Below are 19321 nucleotides of genomic sequence, written 5' to 3' on the forward strand. Positions count from 1 at the left end.
TCTGTTTGTAAATCTTCAGTTTAATGCACCATGACTTCAAATCTGTTTGTTGCAACCCATGCATTCTATTTATGTACCTCAGAAAATGAGTTTACCCTCAGTATGATAAAGAAGGAGGAAAACTGTAACAACCCAAAAGTATGAAAACAAAGTGTATCCTCACATTATTTTTATTGTACGTGTATTTGTAATAGGGAAATATATTTGCATGTGATTGTTTTATAGTCATGGAAAAGACTTTCATTTCAATGTTTGTTTTGTAACGTGTATTTTGCACAACCAGAAATCATTACAATGAAACAAATGTATGTAGGTCTTATTACACTTGTGCCATCACAGGTGAGCGCAGGGAGACCATTATGATTTTTATTTTTTAGTGTTTAATCAATTATTTTGGTCTTCATGCACCTAAACCACAACCTGTAATATGCAAATCTGAATGTAGGCCACACTAATGACCAACCTCAGAGCACACAAGTGTAATTTGTTTGCATTTGATAGCTCATTAATACTAGGATGTATGCTTGTTGTGTATTGTATTTTGTACTGATAGAATTTTACTGCATGTTGTAAACCTTTGTAAATGTTCTTGTGAAAACTGTAAGTCACCCTGGGTAAAGCCATCTGCTTATAAATAAATAAATAAATTATAATAGTGGTCTCAGAGTAGATACCTGTAGTGGCACAAATGCAATAAGACTGCTGGGGAAAGGGCATTCATTTCGTTATTCATGTCTGGTTGTGCACAATGGGCTGCATTAGTAAATGTAATGTTAAAGATGGAGACAAATAGCTATCATTTCTTCATTCTGCTACCTAAGGATTACAGCTGTATGAGCTCAGAAGCCCATCCACTGGCACCATTTATACACCGAAGGGAACCTTTCTCTGGGAGAGAAGCTAGCAGCCACTGTGTAAAACTATTATACTGCCCAGCAGCAGGGTGTCACTGTTATGTTATGTTTTTTTATAAGAGGTTTAATCTATCTCTGCTATGCTTTCAAGATATGCTGCAAGCCCCGTGTAATTCTTGTCCAGACACTACTGACTGCTGCGATATTTAACGAGTTGCTGCACTGTCCGGGCTGTATTGCATACTTTGATCATTCATTGATTCAAATACGAGTGAAATTGATAATGTAAATGGTTGTTAATTAAATGAAACTCCGCGCAAAGTTCATTATTAGTTTTATATATATATATATATATATATATATATATATATATATATATATATATATATATATGTTTTATTTGTAAATGTCTTCTCTATAAATATAAGCTTTCAGACTGGGGATAGTGTTTAAATGTGGGCTCTGATCTGTGCGCAGTTGCGCGTCGGCAGTAGGTGTTCAACACAGCAGAGCTCAGCCACGGCCATGGCCTCACTGGTTTAGCATCAGGGGTTATTCATGTATTTGCCCAGCACTAAATCGATTAACATCTTTCTATGAACCTAACTTTAGCAGTAAACACATAGGCATGCATTTGAATCACACTTTTCACAAAAAAGCAACACAATCTGCACGAAAGAACCGTTCAGGATCTTGAAGCCTTTCAACAAATAAAGGACATTATTTGAGAAAACGTATATACTCACGAAATTAACAAATTAAAACGAGCAAAATGCATTTCTTCCCACCAGATAATCAAGAACACACAGGAATGACCCACAATAACTTGCATTTGCATTTCCAACTAAAAGCTGTCTCTTGCTGCAACCCGTGCGCTCTCTCTCTCTCTCTCTCTCTCTCTCTCTCTCTCTCTCTCTCTCTCTCTGTTATTTGCATTGCGTGACGTTTGCTGGAGGGATGAGTCTAACTCACCCTTTAGAAATTGCAATTCAGAAGTCTGTGCCACAATGTTGCACCTTCCCAGGGATCAGCCAAGACACTGCTGACTTCTCCAGTAGGCGCCAGTGGATACAGTGGCGCAGCAGCTCCCGTATCTCCACTCCTGCTCTCCACTTCAGACAGCAGTGAACCCTCTCCTCTCTGCTGCCATCGAAGTTAAAAGTTAAAAAGATATATATGCATGTTTTATAATGGCAGCATCAGTCAATGGCTCCTTTAATACGACGGGGAACTTTACCAACCAGTTCATCCAGCCCTCTTGGCAAATCGCGCTCTGGTCCATCGCCTATGGCTCGGTGGTCGCCATCGCAGTTTTCGGCAACTCGGTCGTTATTTGGATCATACTGGCCCACAAGAGAATGAGGACAGTCACGAACTACTTCTTGGTCAACCTGGCTTTCTCCGACGCGTCCATGGCCGCCTTCAACACCCTCATTAACTTCATTTATAGCGCCCACAACGAGTGGTACTTTGGACAAGCCTACTGCAAGTTTCACAACTTCTTCCCCATCACCGCGGTGTTTGCCAGCATCTACTCCATGACCGCAATCGCTGTCGACCGGTAAGGAAGCAATTTGTTTTATTTCTTGTCTTTTTGTTTCCAGTAAGGTTTCCAGACCGTTATCAGATGCTCTTTGCACGGTTAAGTTGAAGACTGATGCGAGAAAATAATGTGCAATGTGACTTTATTGACTCACATTCAATATGAGCAGGTTCCTACATTTAAAAAATACAAATTCTGATTAAATCCGAGTAAATATTGTCAGAGCTTGTACATTAAATATTGACAAACATTGACTAACATTTTACACATTTTTCTCATTTACTCTAGGCTGAATCGGGGTTCATTAAAGTATAGTAAGTAGCCCGCAAGAAACAGTATTTAACTAATTTAATTACCCAATAATATTATTATGGTAACACTTTACATTAACGGGCACCAATTCTTAATTAATGAATGGATGAAACCCACAGGAATAATATGAATAATAATATAATTCACTTCCACTGATACTGTTCACATGCATACTAAGCCCTAATCAAAACCTAGTGACCCTGTCCACCCTGACCCGACCCTAGCCTTGTTGCACCAGCAGAACTCAGAAGCTTCAGGTATGCATGTGTGATTCCTGTACAGATGTGTAAATCAGTTGAGAATTGGTGCCCATTTTTGTAAAGTGTGAACATTATAATATTCACATTGTGAACATTTTCAGCTATATATCTTGCTGTAAGTTTTCACACTCTACTTGATTATTATAACGTTCACACTTTACAAAAATGGGCACCAATTCTGAATTGATTTACACATTTTACAGGAATCACACATGCATACCTGATGCATCTGAGTTCTGCTGTTCATCACATGTGCAACCAGGCTTATTTCTGTGCGTGTGTGTGTCATTTTACAGGACTTATAGTTTTTAACTTGGCATAAAACATCTGGCACTGATTAAATCGATCTTAGTAATGTACACATACTTGCCTGTAAATATGAAATATCGATTTACAATACCTTTTCTATACGACTTACATTAAAGGCACAGATAGTGTGTTTGATGAAAGTGATACTGTAACGTAGACAACAATTGATTTATTTTTTACGAGAAGTATTGAAGTAAAAATGATTAATATCTTGTAATACAAGTGCTAACATTTTTCATTTCTACATAAATGTTTAAATATAGGTTGATTTGATCCTTACATTTAATAAAAATATAAACCAATTTAGAAATATGTGCACACCTTTTAATTGCTCAAGCGTAGGGCCCTACGCCATTTTTTCTGTTGTAATTCAACTGCTATACCCTAGATGTCCCTGCAGCATCCAAAAATTAGCTGCTAAATTGAAATAAATAAAAGTGTTAATTATCTCTACACCTTTGCTAAAATTAATCCTGTTGCTGAATGAAAAGTCATTCTGATCAGTTCAACAGGCCGCCTCTGAACCGCTAAGCAATATTGCTGACTGGGAGATTAATTGCACGTTATGGCAATTTAATATAGTATTTACAAACAAAAAGTACATTAATTTAAGGTATTGGTGTTTGCATATGAACAAAGGAAATATGATTGTGATTAATAATATTGAAATACCTGCAAAGTAATATATTGTATCCATTATTATTAATTTCCCTCAGTTAAGGAGTCTGTCTCAAAGTGTCTTGGCATTACAACAGCGCCCCACCGCATATTGTGTGTATGTATGTATGTATGTATGTATGTATGTATGTATGTATGTATGTATGTCTTTATTTATTTATTAGCAGACGCCCTGGTCCAGGGCTACTTACAAAATATAAGTGCAATACAAAGTGCAATAATACAATGCAGTTCAAGGCATAATACATTTTACTAATTCACAATTTACACAAGTGTATAGGAGACATACAGTAAACAATATATGGGGTCTTACATCCTGGATTGTAAAAGCTGATGAGTGCAGATGTTAAGTCACAGTCAAGGCCCGAGGGAAAGGGAGCATAGGGGAAATCAAAATAACAATACGAGTTCTAGTAAAGCAAGGCAAGTAGTACACACAACGTTGTAAAGTGCAATCTTACAGGAGATTAAATGACTAAATTGCAAGTACTGTCTGAAAAGATGTGTCTTGAGTAAGCGCCGGAAGGAGGTCAAGGACTCTGCTGTTTTGACTTCAGTGGGAAGGTCGTTCCACCACTTAGGGGCCAGGGATCAGAAGGAGCGGCTCTGGAGGAAGGAGAGTGGAGAGGAGGCAGAGTTAGTCTTCTGGCGCTGGAGGAGCGCAGTGGTCTGAAGGGGATGTATGGAGAGACGAGTGACTGAAGGTAGCTTGGTGCAGTGTGGTCGAGACAGCGGTAGGTGAGGGTCAGTGTCTTGAACTGAATGCGTGCCGCTATCGGGAGCCAGTGGAGGGAGCAGAGCAGTGGAGTAGCGTGTGAATCGGGGCAGAGAGACACCAGACGAGCCGCAGAGTTCTGGATGAGCTGGAGCGGCGGGTAGTGGATGCAGGCAGGCCGGCCAGGAGGGAGTTGCAGTATCCAGGCGGGAGAGGACCAGGGACTGGACGAGCAGCTGAGTCGAGTAGTCGGTGAGGAAGGGACAGATTCGGCGTATGTTTCTCAGGAAGAATCTGCAGGTGCTTGTCAGTGTGGTGATGTGCTGGGTGTAGGAGAGCGCAGGATCGAGGGTGACTCCTAGATTTTTTGCGGAAGAAGAGAGAGAGAGTGTCGTGGATTCCAAGGGGATTGAGATGGAGAGATCAGCAGAAGGTGAGGAAGAGGGGGGAAGAAAAGAGGAGATCAGATTTGGAGAGGTTGAGATTGAGGTGGTGCGAGTGCATCCAGGTGGAGATAGCAGACAAGCAGGAAGAGATGGGAGAGGGGATGAGAGGGTCGGAAGAGGGAAAAGACAGGAAGATCTGGGCATCATCTGCGTAGGAAGTGGTAGGAGAAACCATGGGATGTGATGAGGTGGCCCAGGGAGCGAGTGTAGAGAGAGAACAGGGTCGGGCCCAGGACGGAGGCTTGGGGAACCCCTGTGAGGAGAGGGTGGGGGGTGGATGAGGAGCCTCTCCATGTCACTTGGTATGACCAGTCGCTGAAGTAGGAGGAGAACCAGGTGAGAGCAGTCCCAGAGAGTCCAAGGTCAGCGAGGCAGCAGAGGAGGATGGAGTGATTGACAGTGTCAAATGCTGTGGAGAGATCAAGGAGGATGAGGACTGAGGAGAGGGAGGCGCCCGAGCACAGCTGAGGGAGTCAGTGACTGCCAGGAGAGCCGTCTCAGTGGAGTGAGCTGTGCGGAAGCCGGATTGCAGAGGATCCAGGATTGAGTGATGGGAAAGAAATGCAGAGAGCTGATGGTGGACTGCACGCTTAAGGGTCTTTGAGAGGAAGGGGAGTAGGGAGACAGGGCGGTAGTTCTGAGTAGAGATGGAGTCAAGGGTTGGTTTCTTGAGGAGTGGGATGACAGCAGCTTGTTAAAATGCAGAGGGGAAACAGCCAGAGAAGAGTGAGGAGTTGAGGAAGGAGGAGATGAAGGGGAGTAGATCAGTGGTCGCTTGGAGGAGGCTAGTGGGGAGAGGGTCCAGGGCACACTAGGAGGAGAGAGGAGAGAGGAAAGTTCAGAGTCCAAAAGAGGTGAGAATGAAGAAAAGGAAGCTTGGTCGGTGGGAAACTTGGGCAGGATTGGAGAGGAGGGGGGGCTGTTGAAGAGCTTGTGGATGTCTGTGATCTTGGAGGAGAAGAAGGAGGAAAAATCATCTGCAGTGAGAGACGAGGGAAGAGGAGGGGGAGGGATATTAAAGAGGGAGGAGAAGGAGTAGAGTTTGCGGGGGTTGTTGACAGAGGATTCAAAGAGTGATTGGAAGTAAGACTGCTTGGCTGAGGTGAGTGAGGAGGATAATGTGGACAGTAGAGAGCGGTAGAGTTCGAGGGCAGCTGGGAGTTTGGACCTCTTCCATTTCTGTTCAGCGGCGCGCAGACTGGATCGGGTTGAGCGGAGAATGGAAGAGATCCAAGGCTGAGGAGGGGAGGAAGGAGAACAAAGAGGAGGTTGCACAGTTAACAGACAATCAATCAATCAATTGGAGGTAAGAGAGTGAGAGCAGTGGAGGCAAGGTTGGAGGGGGAGACAGAGCGGAGGGTGACAGAGGATGGGGTGGGGAGGGAGGGGAGAGAAAGGGAGAAGGAGATGAAGTGGTGGTCTGTGATGTCCAGGGGTGTCACGGAGAGTGTTGAATGGGAGCAGCCTCTAAAGAAGATGAAGTCTAGCTGGCGGCCTGCCCTGTGAGTGGGGGGAGACGGGAAGATAGAGAAGTAAAAAGAGTGGAGGAGGGGAAGAAATCCGGCAGAGTGGGAGGGGTTGGAGAGGTGGATGTTGAAGTCTCCCAGCAGGATGGTAGGTGAAGACAGTGAGGGGAGGGAGGAGAGAAGGAAGTCGAGTTCAACCAGGAAGGAGGTGAGTGGACCGGGAGGACGGTAGAGAACTAGAAAGAACACATCAACACTTTCACACAGAACATCCGAACCAGTAGCATCGCTTTCACTGTCATCTGCCATTGATCGACCGTTTACACTAGTGAATGTCCTGATGTGAGGAATCCAATTTTTTAAATTTTTTAAACGGTCTAGCAACAAATTATTTGTTTTACCATCTTATAAGCAGCGGATGTGAAACTTTCAGGACATATTTAGAAAGTATAGGTACACCCATTAGGGTAAAACAATAAATAAAATGATGACACCCCAGACTCGCTTCAATCAGCTGATTAAGCTGGAGTGTAGATTCACTCATCATCATAGATACTTCATCATCATGCCCCACCCCTCACTCCAAATGCTGTGCCACCCCAAAAATAAGTACTGGACCCCCCTGGCCACCCTGTGTCATATTGTCTGGAAACGACACTGTTCCTATGTTTACCAAACCGACAAGTGAAACAATGTAAACTGAGACCCACATTCCATGCATTGATCTGGCCGGCATTGACGAAAATGACTGAATCTCCAGGCGGACCTGGAGATCTCAGGAGTGGAAGAGAATTCAAAACAAGACTCTTTTGTTTTGTTAGCATATTAGCATACCTGCCAACTGTCTCTATATGCTTACTAGAAAATGTCCTGAAGTTTGTCTGGAAGAAAGTCACAATACTTCACCTTAGCTCTGTTTAGTTGATGTATTTTATATTCTCTGGCAGTAACTACTGGCTCTTATGCACTGCACGATCTGACAGGGATTTTGCTGAAATAACCTTATCTCAGCTTATTTACATAGGTCAGTAATATGCATTATACCTCCTTCAGCTCCCCCCCAGCCTCTCTCTCTCTCTCTCTCTCTCTCTCTCTCTCTGTTTCATTTCCAGCACACACACTCACCCCCCCATCCCCCCTGCTTGGCTATTGTCCTGAGAGATTCTTGAAATTTATGTTTGGTATCTTCTGAAAATGTCATTGAAACCTCTTCAGAGTAAACCCTTCTTTAGGGAAACGTCATCAAATTTAATTTTGATATTAAGCAGGCAAGTTTGGCAAGTATGAAGCATGCTTTTTGTAAGTCAGTGCTGAGCTGGCATTGTTCCAGCGCTCTTGTGACTAATTTGAAATATGAATGTATTTAAAGTTGTTAGTTGGAGCGCACACATAGTTTTAGCACTTGCAAGTCAAAACCATAAAACAAGGGAGCCCAGCAGGGATACAATACAAATGCAGTCTTTAGTGCCTGATGTAAGCAGGATTTTTCACTTTAGATTTATGCTTCTTCCTTATATTATACACTGAGTGTACAGCCCACTAGGAACACCTGCTGTTTTGCTCTGTCCATGAAACACTGATGAGGTGAATCCAGGTGAAGGCTGTGATCCCTTGTTGATGTAACCTGTTCAATCCACTTCAATCAGTGTAGATGAAGTGGAGGAGACAGATCAAATAAGAGTTTTTAAGCCTTCACACAGTTGAAACAAGGATTGTGTATGTGTGCCATTCAGAGGGTAAATGGGCAAGACAAAAGATTTAAGTGCTTTTGAACAGGGTATGGTAGTAGGTGCCGATTTGAGTGTGTCAAAAACTGCAATGCTGCTGGGTTTATCATGCTCAACAGTTTCCCATGTATGAAGGATGGTCCACCACCCAAAAGACATCCAGCCAACGGCAGGGCAGTGGTTGAAAATGGCTCATTGATGAAAGACCAAAGGAGGCTGACATGAATTGTGCAGAGCAACAGACAGTCCAGTACAATACCAAAAGACCCATAAAATAATTCACAACTCGCCGTACCTTGACACGAAAGGGGCTTCCGGCAACCTTACCTAATTCCACTTCTTTCACAAAAACACAAGAAACTGCAGTTGCAGTGGGATAAGGAATGAAAACACTAGACACTGGAGGACTGGAAAAATACTGCCTGGTCTGATGCATCCCAGTTCCTGCTATCCATCTGCTAATGGATGTTTTCAGCAGGATAATACCCATGCCACAAGGCTAGGATTGTCCAGGAATGGTTCCACAAGCATGGCAGTGAATTCAGCTTATTGCAGTGGCCTGCCCAGTCACCAGATCTCAATCCAATTGAGCATCTGTGGGATGAGATGGGATGAGCTATTCGGAGTAGGGATCCACCACAAGCCAACTTGACACAACTGTTAGTCAGCGTGGGGCGGCATCTCTGAGGAACACTTTCGACCCCTCGACTCTGTGCCCAGACGAATTGAGGTTGTTCTGAGGGCAAAAGGGGGTGCAGCTCTATATTAGGAAGGTGATCCTAATGTTTTGTGCACTCAGTGTATATACAACAAATGTTTACTGTTTGTTGTAGTTTGCCTACTGAAACAGTGTAAAAAGTTTATAATTCAATGTAATTGATTTTTTAAGCATGGTTTAATCAGCATGAATAATTAAATGCAAATATTAAATAAAATATATGTATTATATAAACACAATAATTTCTGCCTGTTGATTTTATATGTATTAAATTAAAATTGTGTTTTCAATCCCATCAGAATTTAAATTGAATTTCTAGCGAATATTAATGAAGGTTCCAGAGCCTGGCAGAGTGTTTTTTTTTTACAATAAATAAAGCAATAAATAACACATTGTCAGAGACAGGACAGTTCATTAAGCTCTATGGACGGCCACAACATTTGACAGATTATCCAGTAGGTGGAACTGTTGGCAGAATCCTGCTTTTTGTTTCAGACTAATCATTTTATTAAAATCTGAAACTCTTTAGTAGGTGTCACAATGTTATCTATTTGTGATTGTATGATTTTTAAGTATTAGCATTTTCATTTTTTAATTACAATGTATTTTAATTGTATGTCTGTCTGGCCTCTGAATATATGTACCAATACCATAAAACCTCAAAAAATAATTCATCATAGATAAAGTTTGATTCAGACTAATTCTCTAAACAGATTGTTAGTAAAAACTAAAACTAGTTCTTGAAATACAGTACAATACAATACAATGTATAGCAATGTACAGTATAAATAATGTAAACAGCCAGAATTATAAGTAAAATAATAATAAAGCATTAGTCTGTTGAAAGACTGGTCTGAAAGGCATTTTGTGTGAATTATTCCTTTACTATTGAGCATCAGACATTTTTAGTCATTTTCATTTGGCAATAGAAAGCCTGTAGCAGTTCAAATAACAGACACGTTTGGCAGGAGACAAAATACCTATGTTTTCATTGATTCATTCCAAATGCATCTTGCAGTCCACCGAGTCAGTTAAATTAAAATCCAAGTTGAAAAAAAGCATCTATTTCACTGCACTGAGTGTAAAAGCAGCTGGACTATTTATCTCGTCCATTTAATTAATTCACTCCCGTGATTTTAGAATATGATTTAAAGACAAAATTGAACAGCAGGATAAGTAGTGAGTTTCGTTTGGAGATCCAACAGCTTTTTATAGCATTAGCATATCATATCATATACAATTTTCCTTAAAGAATAACTTTAAATATATATACACACATATATATATATATATATATATATATATATATATATATATATATATATACACACCGATCAGCCATAACATTATGACCACCTGCCTAATATTGTGTAGGTCCCCCTTTTGCCACCAAAACAGCCCTGACCCGTCGAGGCATGGACTCCACTAGACCTCTGAAGGTGTGCTGTGGAAACTGGCACCAAGACGTTAGCAGCAGATCCTTTAAGTCCTGTAAGTTGCGAGGTGGGGCCTCCATGGATCGGACTTGTTTGTCCAGCACATCCCACAGATGCTCGATTGGATTGAGATCTGGGGAATTTGGAGACCAAGTCAACACCTTGAACTCATGATTCATCAGACCAGGCCACCTTCTTCCATTGCTCCGTGGTCCAGTTCTGATGCTCACGTGCCCATTGTAGGTGCTTTCGGCAGTGGACAGGGGTCAGCATGGGCACCCTGACTGTTGGATCGGACCACACGGGCCAGCCTTCACTCCCCACGTGCATCAGTGAGCCATGGCCGCCCATGACCCTGTTGCCGGTTCACCGCTTTTCCTTCCTTGGACCACTTTTGATAGGTACTGACCACTGCAGACCGGGAACACCCCACAAGAGCTGCAGTTTTGGAGATGCTGTGACCCAGTCGTCTAGCCATCACAATTTGGTCCTTGTCAAAGTCACTCAGATCCTTACGCTGCCCATTTTTCCTGCTTCTAACACATCAGCATTGAGGACAAAATGTTCACTTGCTGCCTAATATATCCCACCCACTGACAGGTGCCATGATAACGAGATTATCAGTGTTATTCACGTCACCTGTCAGTGGTCATAATGTTATGGCTGATCGGTGTATATATTAAATGTATATGACATAGTTTTATTAATTTGCCATATTCTATATTAGTTTAGTTGGCTTTCCAGTGAAACTTTGCTAATGCTGACCTATTAGTGCTCTGTGAAGTTTGAAATGTCTCTTGGGAATTTTCAATTAGAGTGTCTTTGAAAAACTGTCAAAAAAACACAAGGGGCAATGCGTCTTCACGACCTTCATCTTCAATAACGAACTAGGCCTTGTCTGTGTCTAGAGCAAATTGCAGAGATACCTTGCCTTATCAAGAGGAAGGCACAAAACTGCACTGCAGGAATCTGAAATTCTTTCTTAATAGATAAAAATGGTCCCTGAAACATATTGTGTTCTATTTAATCCATATATTTTGTAGAACTGACAGGACAGATCTATTAAACTGACATTTTGCCAGTTCTCCCAGCTAACAAGCATTGAAGTGTATATTAATCATCCTGTCATTTGGATCAATGCTGCCCATTGTAATAATCTGATTAAGTTCAATGAAGACCGGTGCTAAAGGTAAAAAACAAAAGGAAGTGACAGCAACAAAGCACTTGATTTTTAAATTTAAAAAGATAATATTAAAACACTGGACATGAAGCATTGATTTAGAAAACAACTATTGAATAAACCCTTTCAAAATGGAGGCGTCCGGAAAATAAAGTACAGCAGTGCAGCGTGGCAAGCGAGGGTGTTATGCACTTAATGATATGTTTCATGTGGTCTCAAGACGAATTGAGGCTGTTCTCAACACAAGACTCCTGACACTGCAGGTTACAGAATGGACCGTGCATGAATATTAACCTGACAGAGAACGTACTATAAATAATGAATTCAGCTTGGCAGATCTTATCGAATATGTCCCTTGGGCACACAGTGAATGGGGGGATCAGAAAAGATCCATCATGCAGCTAAACACACCTCTGAACTGAGCAGTGACTCTACCACAGAGGTGAGAACTTCCCTAGAAGGCTACCGGTGTAAATAATCCATGTCGTCCATTACCTACATCCCAAACTGGATTAGTAACAATCTGCAGGAAGACATGCTAGCTTTCTGTAAAAAGCAAGCTTCCCATTAGAGAGATGGTAGTTAGTGCCTCTGTTTACCACATCCATCCGCAGGGCTTCCTCTATTCAATACAGGGACAGACACCTTGAAGTTTTGTTCTTTCAGTCTTCTCAAAGGAAACTTGGACCGATTATTATGAGACATCACAGCTTTCCTTTCATTTGTTGTGAGGGGGTGCTCAGCATTCTCCTCTGATCCAACGCTTTGAAAGCCAGAGATTTCTTTTTAAGTGTAAGTAACTATACATTTTTGACTTTTATCTTTAACACTATTTTTGTGGTTCTGTCGTGCTTGTTCCCACCCTCCCAAACTGGTGTCTTGTCTTGTAGATCAAGTCCACTATGTTATTCACTCGTAAGAGATGAGCATTAAACATGAACCCTGATATTTAGTGGAAACGTATAAATGATTATTGACCGTCGTCCTGCATTTGTCCAAAAAATTACTAACTCTCACTCACTATTGGTTTATAAAATGGTAACTTTTGTGTAGGACCAATCACCAGGAAAGGGTGTGTTATTTTATTTGAGTAAACCTATAACAGATGTTGAAATATTACACAGACCTGGTAGAAAGCAAAGAGTATTTGTCACATTTAAAACAGGATACATTTGATACATCCTACACAAACGCTGTGAAGTAATAATACATCTTGTTCAAGAACAATTCAGTATTCAGTACTTGGTGTTAGCAAGGAGATATTTATAGTTTATCAAGTGGAAGTGGATGTGTGGACTTGGGGTTGTTTATTCCTCATGCATTATCAATTCCAGAGAATTAAAGGTAGACAGCACTATATGGATTTCTTGAGTGTTTCATTAAGACTGCAGATTAAACATATTTCCATACTATTGTCTTCAGCACAATGTATGGTTGTATGAAATAACAAATTAGGTTTGAAGTGCTTGGGGGAGGCGGGGCAGTGCATGGGGGCAGTGAGGAGAATAATAATGCACTTAAAAGGGTTCGTTTCAAGGTTTTTTTTAAATGAATTGCCAAATCAATTATGTATCCTACTCCAAGGTGCATGTCATTGGGGGAAAAAATGAAGTGTACAAATTCGTTGAGATAAGCTTGTTACTTCAACTCAACATGCACAGGGAATATATGAATATGAATTTAAGCGCTTGTTGCTTTTTAATCCATTTCCCTTTTCAATGCATAACTGATTCCTTTTGCTGTCTTACCTATCTTTTTCTTGTGTTTAACACATGTGTAAACCAAAATGCTTACCGATGTGTGATTGACGTTTCAGGACTGTTAAAGTGTAAGTTATTTATTTATGTTCTCGCCACAGAGACTGGATTTTCCAATTTCGCAACCGACTTCTCTATAATCAGTTTCCCGCATGTTTCGGTTATGGGTGCTCCTGGCCACTGTACTCTCCAGATCTGAACCTGTGTGTCTTCTTAGTGGGTTTTCTTTAATACACTGTTTACAGAAACAATCCACACAGTTGCCCGAACCAGGATTTGAACAGCTGTAAACAGCATCATTGAAGAAACCCTGGCTGCAGTAATGGAAGATTTCCAAAGTCGGCTTCAGAACGTTCTGGATGCCAATTAAAATGTTTTCACAAGACTTCTACTCTCCCAAGACTGCTCAGTTCAAATACACAAACACACTGATGTATCTCATGTATCTCGGTTTATACAATAAAACTGGAGTGTCTTTCATTGGGAAAGATTATTTATATATCACTTATTGTTTAAAATATGCTGGAAGGATATGTATTACCAGGAGATACTTGTCATTCAGACCTTCTCTAGTGCATAAAATGATGAAACAGATAGACAAAAGTCAAGTTATTAAATCAAACGAGACAAATGTGAAGGAATGATATTCTCGATTTCTAGATTTAAACGTAATGAAAATGCTCTGTGGTGACCGGGGAGTTATGTTATACTCTTGATAACGTTATACACATGTCAACATAACCACTTGTAGATCACAGAAGATCTTGTTTCTGCAGGAATCAGAGACCTACACAACCACGATCCGATGAGAATACAGTACAGAGACATGCAGTCGCTAAACTGTAGGGAAGTCCTGGGTTTAAATGTTCCTAGCAAGATTAAACTTTAAATTAAGACGTGTGTATCTCAATATTGTCTGACTCCTTGGGGGAAAGACTGGTGACTGCATACTCCCTGTAAGCGTCCCCACTTTGCCGCAGTGTGCCGTGGACTCTAAGCTGTGTCTGTGTGTCTGTTGTTAAGGTACATGGCCATCATACACCCACTAAAGCCAAGACTGTCTGCAACAGCGACTAAAGTGGTGATACTGAGCATCTGGATCCTGGCGTTCATACTCGCCTTCCCGGTGTGCTTCTTCTCCACGACAAGACAGATCCCGGGAAGAATTCTGTGCTTTGTTCACTGGCCAAAAACTACTGATTCCTTCACGTAAGGCAATTTTTAATTAAATGTATTACTCTGTATCTAAAAGATCTACATTGTTAACTATAACAATTGTACACATTTATATAAACTTTTAAGTTTTTTACTGTGTAAATACAGGGTTTTAAACAGAATAACTTGAGTTGAGAGTTGAGTTGAGCCATTTCTTTATCTAAACTGATTGAAGGGTGCTGTCCAGTTTTATGCATTTATAGGTGTAATTCAGTGATGACGATGGATGCCGTTTTGATGTTATTTTCATTTTGTCCAGCTATCATATCATTGTTACCATCTTGGTGTATCTTCTGCCCCTCGTGGTGATGGGCATTACCTACACAATAGTGGGCATCACTCTGTGGGGAGGAGAGATACCGGGAGACACCTCGGAGAATTACCACGAGCAGCTCAGAGCCAAGAGGAAGGTAAGGAGTCCAGTTTTCCATGGCGATATTGTCAATGTGATGAAATATACAAAGAAAGTGCCACACGAAACAGTGTGTTTCAGAATTACAACTGAGAATCCATGCAGGTAGTCAGATCTGGTGCCGGTACACAGGAAATGTAGGAGTTGTTTTGCAAAGTTCAGGACTGAATGCTGAGCAGAGTGCTTCTGAAATTGTGTGTCCTGTTCTGCACACTGTGTCCAAAGTGTCTCTCCATAATTGTTGTTTGCCAGGAAGTCTTGCCTCTGCAGAAGATAAAGCAAATCTAAAAAAGGATTTTCAAAGCGTGTTGTGAAGGAGTGAGATGAGGAGACCAATTAATAATCTATACCCTTGAAATACATTTAACTGAATCCCCTAATGCTTTTTCCCTTTTTGCAATTCTTTGGTTATTGTATTTATTGTATAACAGTGCTTGTAGCTCTGTTTTGTAAAGCACTTTAAGACACTGGTTATGATGTAATAGTACTTTGGCAAGGTCTTATTTCTTCAATTTCAGTTTTGTTAAGTCTTCCCTTTTGTTTCCCTTTCTCTCTACACAAGAGAGATTAAAATCTGTTCATTGTGCATCTGGAGTTTTATTTACCTCAAAGGCAACTTATAATTTGATCAAAGCATCTGCAGAGTTTGTTGCATTGCAGAATTGGTATTAGAATGAAGTAGTATCCAAAAACCTTATTTTCACCAGGAGATGTGCCTTTGATATCCCCTCACTCCTACAGAAGGAACAACAAAACCGTTTTAGCTGCCAGCTTCTCAATAAAACACGTGTTCTTTAATTAGCACAGCATCAATAGCTGATCGAGAGACGTGCATGTGTCCAATTATCAAGAGCACACAAAGCAGTCACTGATCACCCAGAGGAAGAGCGCAGTTATTCAGTTCAGCGCATGCTATCAATTGTAATGTAAATCATCATCTTAGTTGATGAATATTAAGTTGGTTGTGAGTTGTTTGTTCGTTTATTTGAGTTATGGGCGCTCATTTAAACCAGGTTTAGACAGCCTATGCTTTCCTTTGTATTGTTAACTTCCTCTGCACGAATGAAGACCAGCGGACAGTTTCTCCAAGTGGTGTGCCGAGTACTTTGAACCAGCATGCACAGATTTTATACTCTCGAATTCTGATGCATGACAGCGGGAACAGGGCACAGTCAGCAGGGTCCCAAGTCAGAGGCTCGACTCTGCCCCCCCGGTCGTGTCTCAACTCCCCTCTTCCTACCTCTCCTATATTTCAACTGCAGCTATTTGACAGCTGTCCTGTGAGTGGCAGGTGGTGGCTGAATCTGAGTGGACGATTTTTGTTTATGGCAGGATAAGTGCTGGTCCTGTTTAGATGTTTCAGAAAAGTTCTCACCACTGGCCATACTCCCCAAAAAATGGCGGTAGGCTGTAAGTGCTGTTAGAGTCGTAACGGGGCAAAAGCAATCAATTAAAATGATTGTAAACAAACAAATATGCACGTTTTCTCACTTCCAGTGAATCAGAGATGGACTGGTAAAAAAAAACAAATCATTAAGAAGTAAGTTATACTCATATAAAGACTGGAAGAAAGATGCCCTTTTTTAATCTATCTATCTGTCTATGCTTTGCTGTTTTTCTGTTAATAACTTTCACTTTGTCCACAAAGATGGCAGACAGATCACAAATATCTGAGGCCATGGTTTATGTTTTTGTTTTATTGGTAAAGAGTGTACCCGTTTGTAAAGCCATAACCTACTGTAGATCATCACTGTCTTCTGTCTTGAGTTGCGGAAGATAAGAAATGTACTGTGTTATTTCGGGAGACAGCAACTGTTAAAATAAACAAATAGTGTGGACTCAAGATATTAACCCATTTCATGAAAGCTGCTATATGATAATAGACTGCCAAAAAAAAATAAAAAAAATATATATATATATATGTACAGTGAGGGAAAAAGGTATTTGATCCCCTGCTGATTTTGTATGTTTGCTCACTGACAAAGAAATGATCAGTCTATAATTTTAATGGTAGGTGTATTTTAACAGTGAGAGACAGAATAACAACAAAAAAATCCAGAAAAACGCATTTCAAAAAAGTTATAAATTGATTTACATGTTAATGAGGGAAATAAGTATTTGACCCCTTCGACTACTACTTCGACTACTTGGTGGCAAAACCCTTGTTGGCAATCACAGAGGTCAGACGTTTCTTGTAGTTGGCCACCAGGTTTGCACACATCTCAGGAGGGATTTTGTCCCACTCCTCTTTGCAGATCCTCTCCAAGTCATTAAGGTTTCGAGGCTGACGTTTGGCAACTCAAACCTTCAGCTCCATCCACAGATTTTCTATGGGATTAAGGTCTGGAGACTGGCTAGGCCACTCCAGGACCTTAATGTGCTTCTTCTTGAGTCACTCCTTTGTTGCCTTGGCTGTGTGTTTTGGGTCATTGTCATGCTGGAATACCCATCCATGACCCATTTTAAATGCCCTGGCTGAGGGAAGGAGGTTCTCACCCAAGATTTGATGGTACATGGTCCCCGTCTATCGTCCCTTTGATGCGGTGCAGTTGTCCTGTCCCCTTAGCAGAAAAACACCCCCAAAGTATCATGTTTCCACCTCCATGTTTGACGGTGGGGATGGTGTTCTTGGGGTCATTCCTCCTCCTCCAAACACGGCGAGTTGAGTTGATGCCAAAGAGCTCGATTTTGGTCTCATCTGACCACAACACTTTCACCCAGTTCTCCTCTGAATCATTTAGATGTTCATTGGCAAACTTCAGACGGGCCTGTACATGTGCTTTCTTGAGCAGGGGGACCTTGCGGGCGCTGCAGGATTTCAGTCCTTCACGGCATAGTGTGTTACCAATTGTTTTCTTGGTGACTATGGTCCCAGCTGCCTTGAGATCATTAACAAGATCCTGCCGTGTAGTTCTGGGCTGATTCCTCACCGTTCTCATGATCATTGAAACTCCACGAGGTGAGATCTTGCATGGAGCCCCAGACCAAGGGAGACTGACAGTTATTTTGTGTTTCTTCCATTTGCGAATAATCGCACCAACTGTTGTCACCTTCTCACCAAGCTGCTTGGCGATGGTCTTGTAGCCCATTCCAGCCTTGTGTAGGTCTACAATCTTGTCCCTGACATCCTTGGACAGCTCTTTGGTCTTGGCCATGGTGGAGAATTTGGAATCTGATTGATTGATTGCTTCTGTGGACAGGTGTCTTTTATACAGGTAACGAGCTGAGATTAGGAGCACTGCCTTTAAGAGAGTGCTCCTAATCTCAGCTCGTTACCTGTATAAAAGACACCTGGGAGCCCGAAATCTTGCTGATTGATAGGGGATCAAATACTTATTTCCCTCATTAACATGCAAATCAATTTATAACTTTTTTGAAATGCGTTTTTCTGGATTTTTTTGTTGTTATTCTGTCTCTCACTGTTAAAATACACCTACCATTAAAATTATAGATTGATCATTTCTTTTTCAGTGGGCAAACGTACAAAATCAGCAGGGGATCAAATACCTTTTTCCCTCACTGTATATATATATATATATTTACACCAAGAGGCCACTTAATTTCTGTGGTTTATCATCCACAAGAAAGCCCAACATTGGGACCGCTTGTACAGGATATGAGATGAGTTTAATTAAGAAACAGACCACTCAAAAGATAAGAATACACAATGATCAATCTAGAAGAGTAAAAACCCACAACCCCAGAATAAAGAAAATGTGATTTGGTGTAACGTTAAGACTGATTCTTTTATCGTTTCTTTTTAAAGATAAAAAGCTTACAAGTTCCGATTTGCCAATTCCGATTTTTACTAACTATATCACAGAAATAAATACATTTGGGGTGCTGTGGATTGAGATAAGTCAGTTATCACTTGATGTAGAATTGCATGAAGGCTCCCCTGATGCTAAGATTTCCTTTCTACCTTACAATGTACTGCTGTCAAGTTGATAACATTTCCTTGAACTTATCACTCGGCTATTGCTGGCAAGGTGTATTTGTTGTAGAGGGAAATTAATATAAATGATATCAGATGTCAAAACCTATAAACATCATGAGAGATTGATATGTGTGTGTCTGTTTATCTTCTTTATAAATCTATATATGTGATATTTAACATTTATAGAACTTCTGCAAAGCTTGTATAAAACATTGTCTGAAACATCACAGGTGCAGATTCATATTGATTCTTCGTCATAATGAATTCCAACTTAATTTCAGGGGAAATCTCCTGAGTATCTTATTTATTTCCTCTGAGCTCTAGAGCTGAATTTGGAATTAATTTGGTATTTATTG

General features: G+C 41.0%; 1 protein-coding gene across 1 annotated transcript in view; it reads left to right on the plus strand.

Moving 5' to 3' along the window:
* Positions 1–1869: 1869 nt before the first annotated feature.
* LOC136766875 (neuromedin-K receptor-like) overlaps positions 1870–19321 on the plus strand; it is a 37998-nt gene continuing 20546 nt past the window's right edge. Inside the window, exons 1-3 of the mRNA XM_066720732.1 lie at positions 1870–2415; positions 14425–14610; positions 14876–15026. Coding sequence (XP_066576829.1) covers positions 2045–2415; positions 14425–14610; positions 14876–15026 — 708 coding nt within the window. The 5' untranslated portion in view covers positions 1870–2044. The remainder of the gene's footprint in view (positions 2416–14424; positions 14611–14875; positions 15027–19321) is intronic.

The sequence above is a fragment of the Amia ocellicauda genome, chromosome 13 (genome assembly GCF_036373705.1).
Source record: "Amia ocellicauda isolate fAmiCal2 chromosome 13, fAmiCal2.hap1, whole genome shotgun sequence".
NCBI lineage: Eukaryota > Metazoa > Chordata > Actinopteri > Amiiformes > Amiidae > Amia > Amia ocellicauda.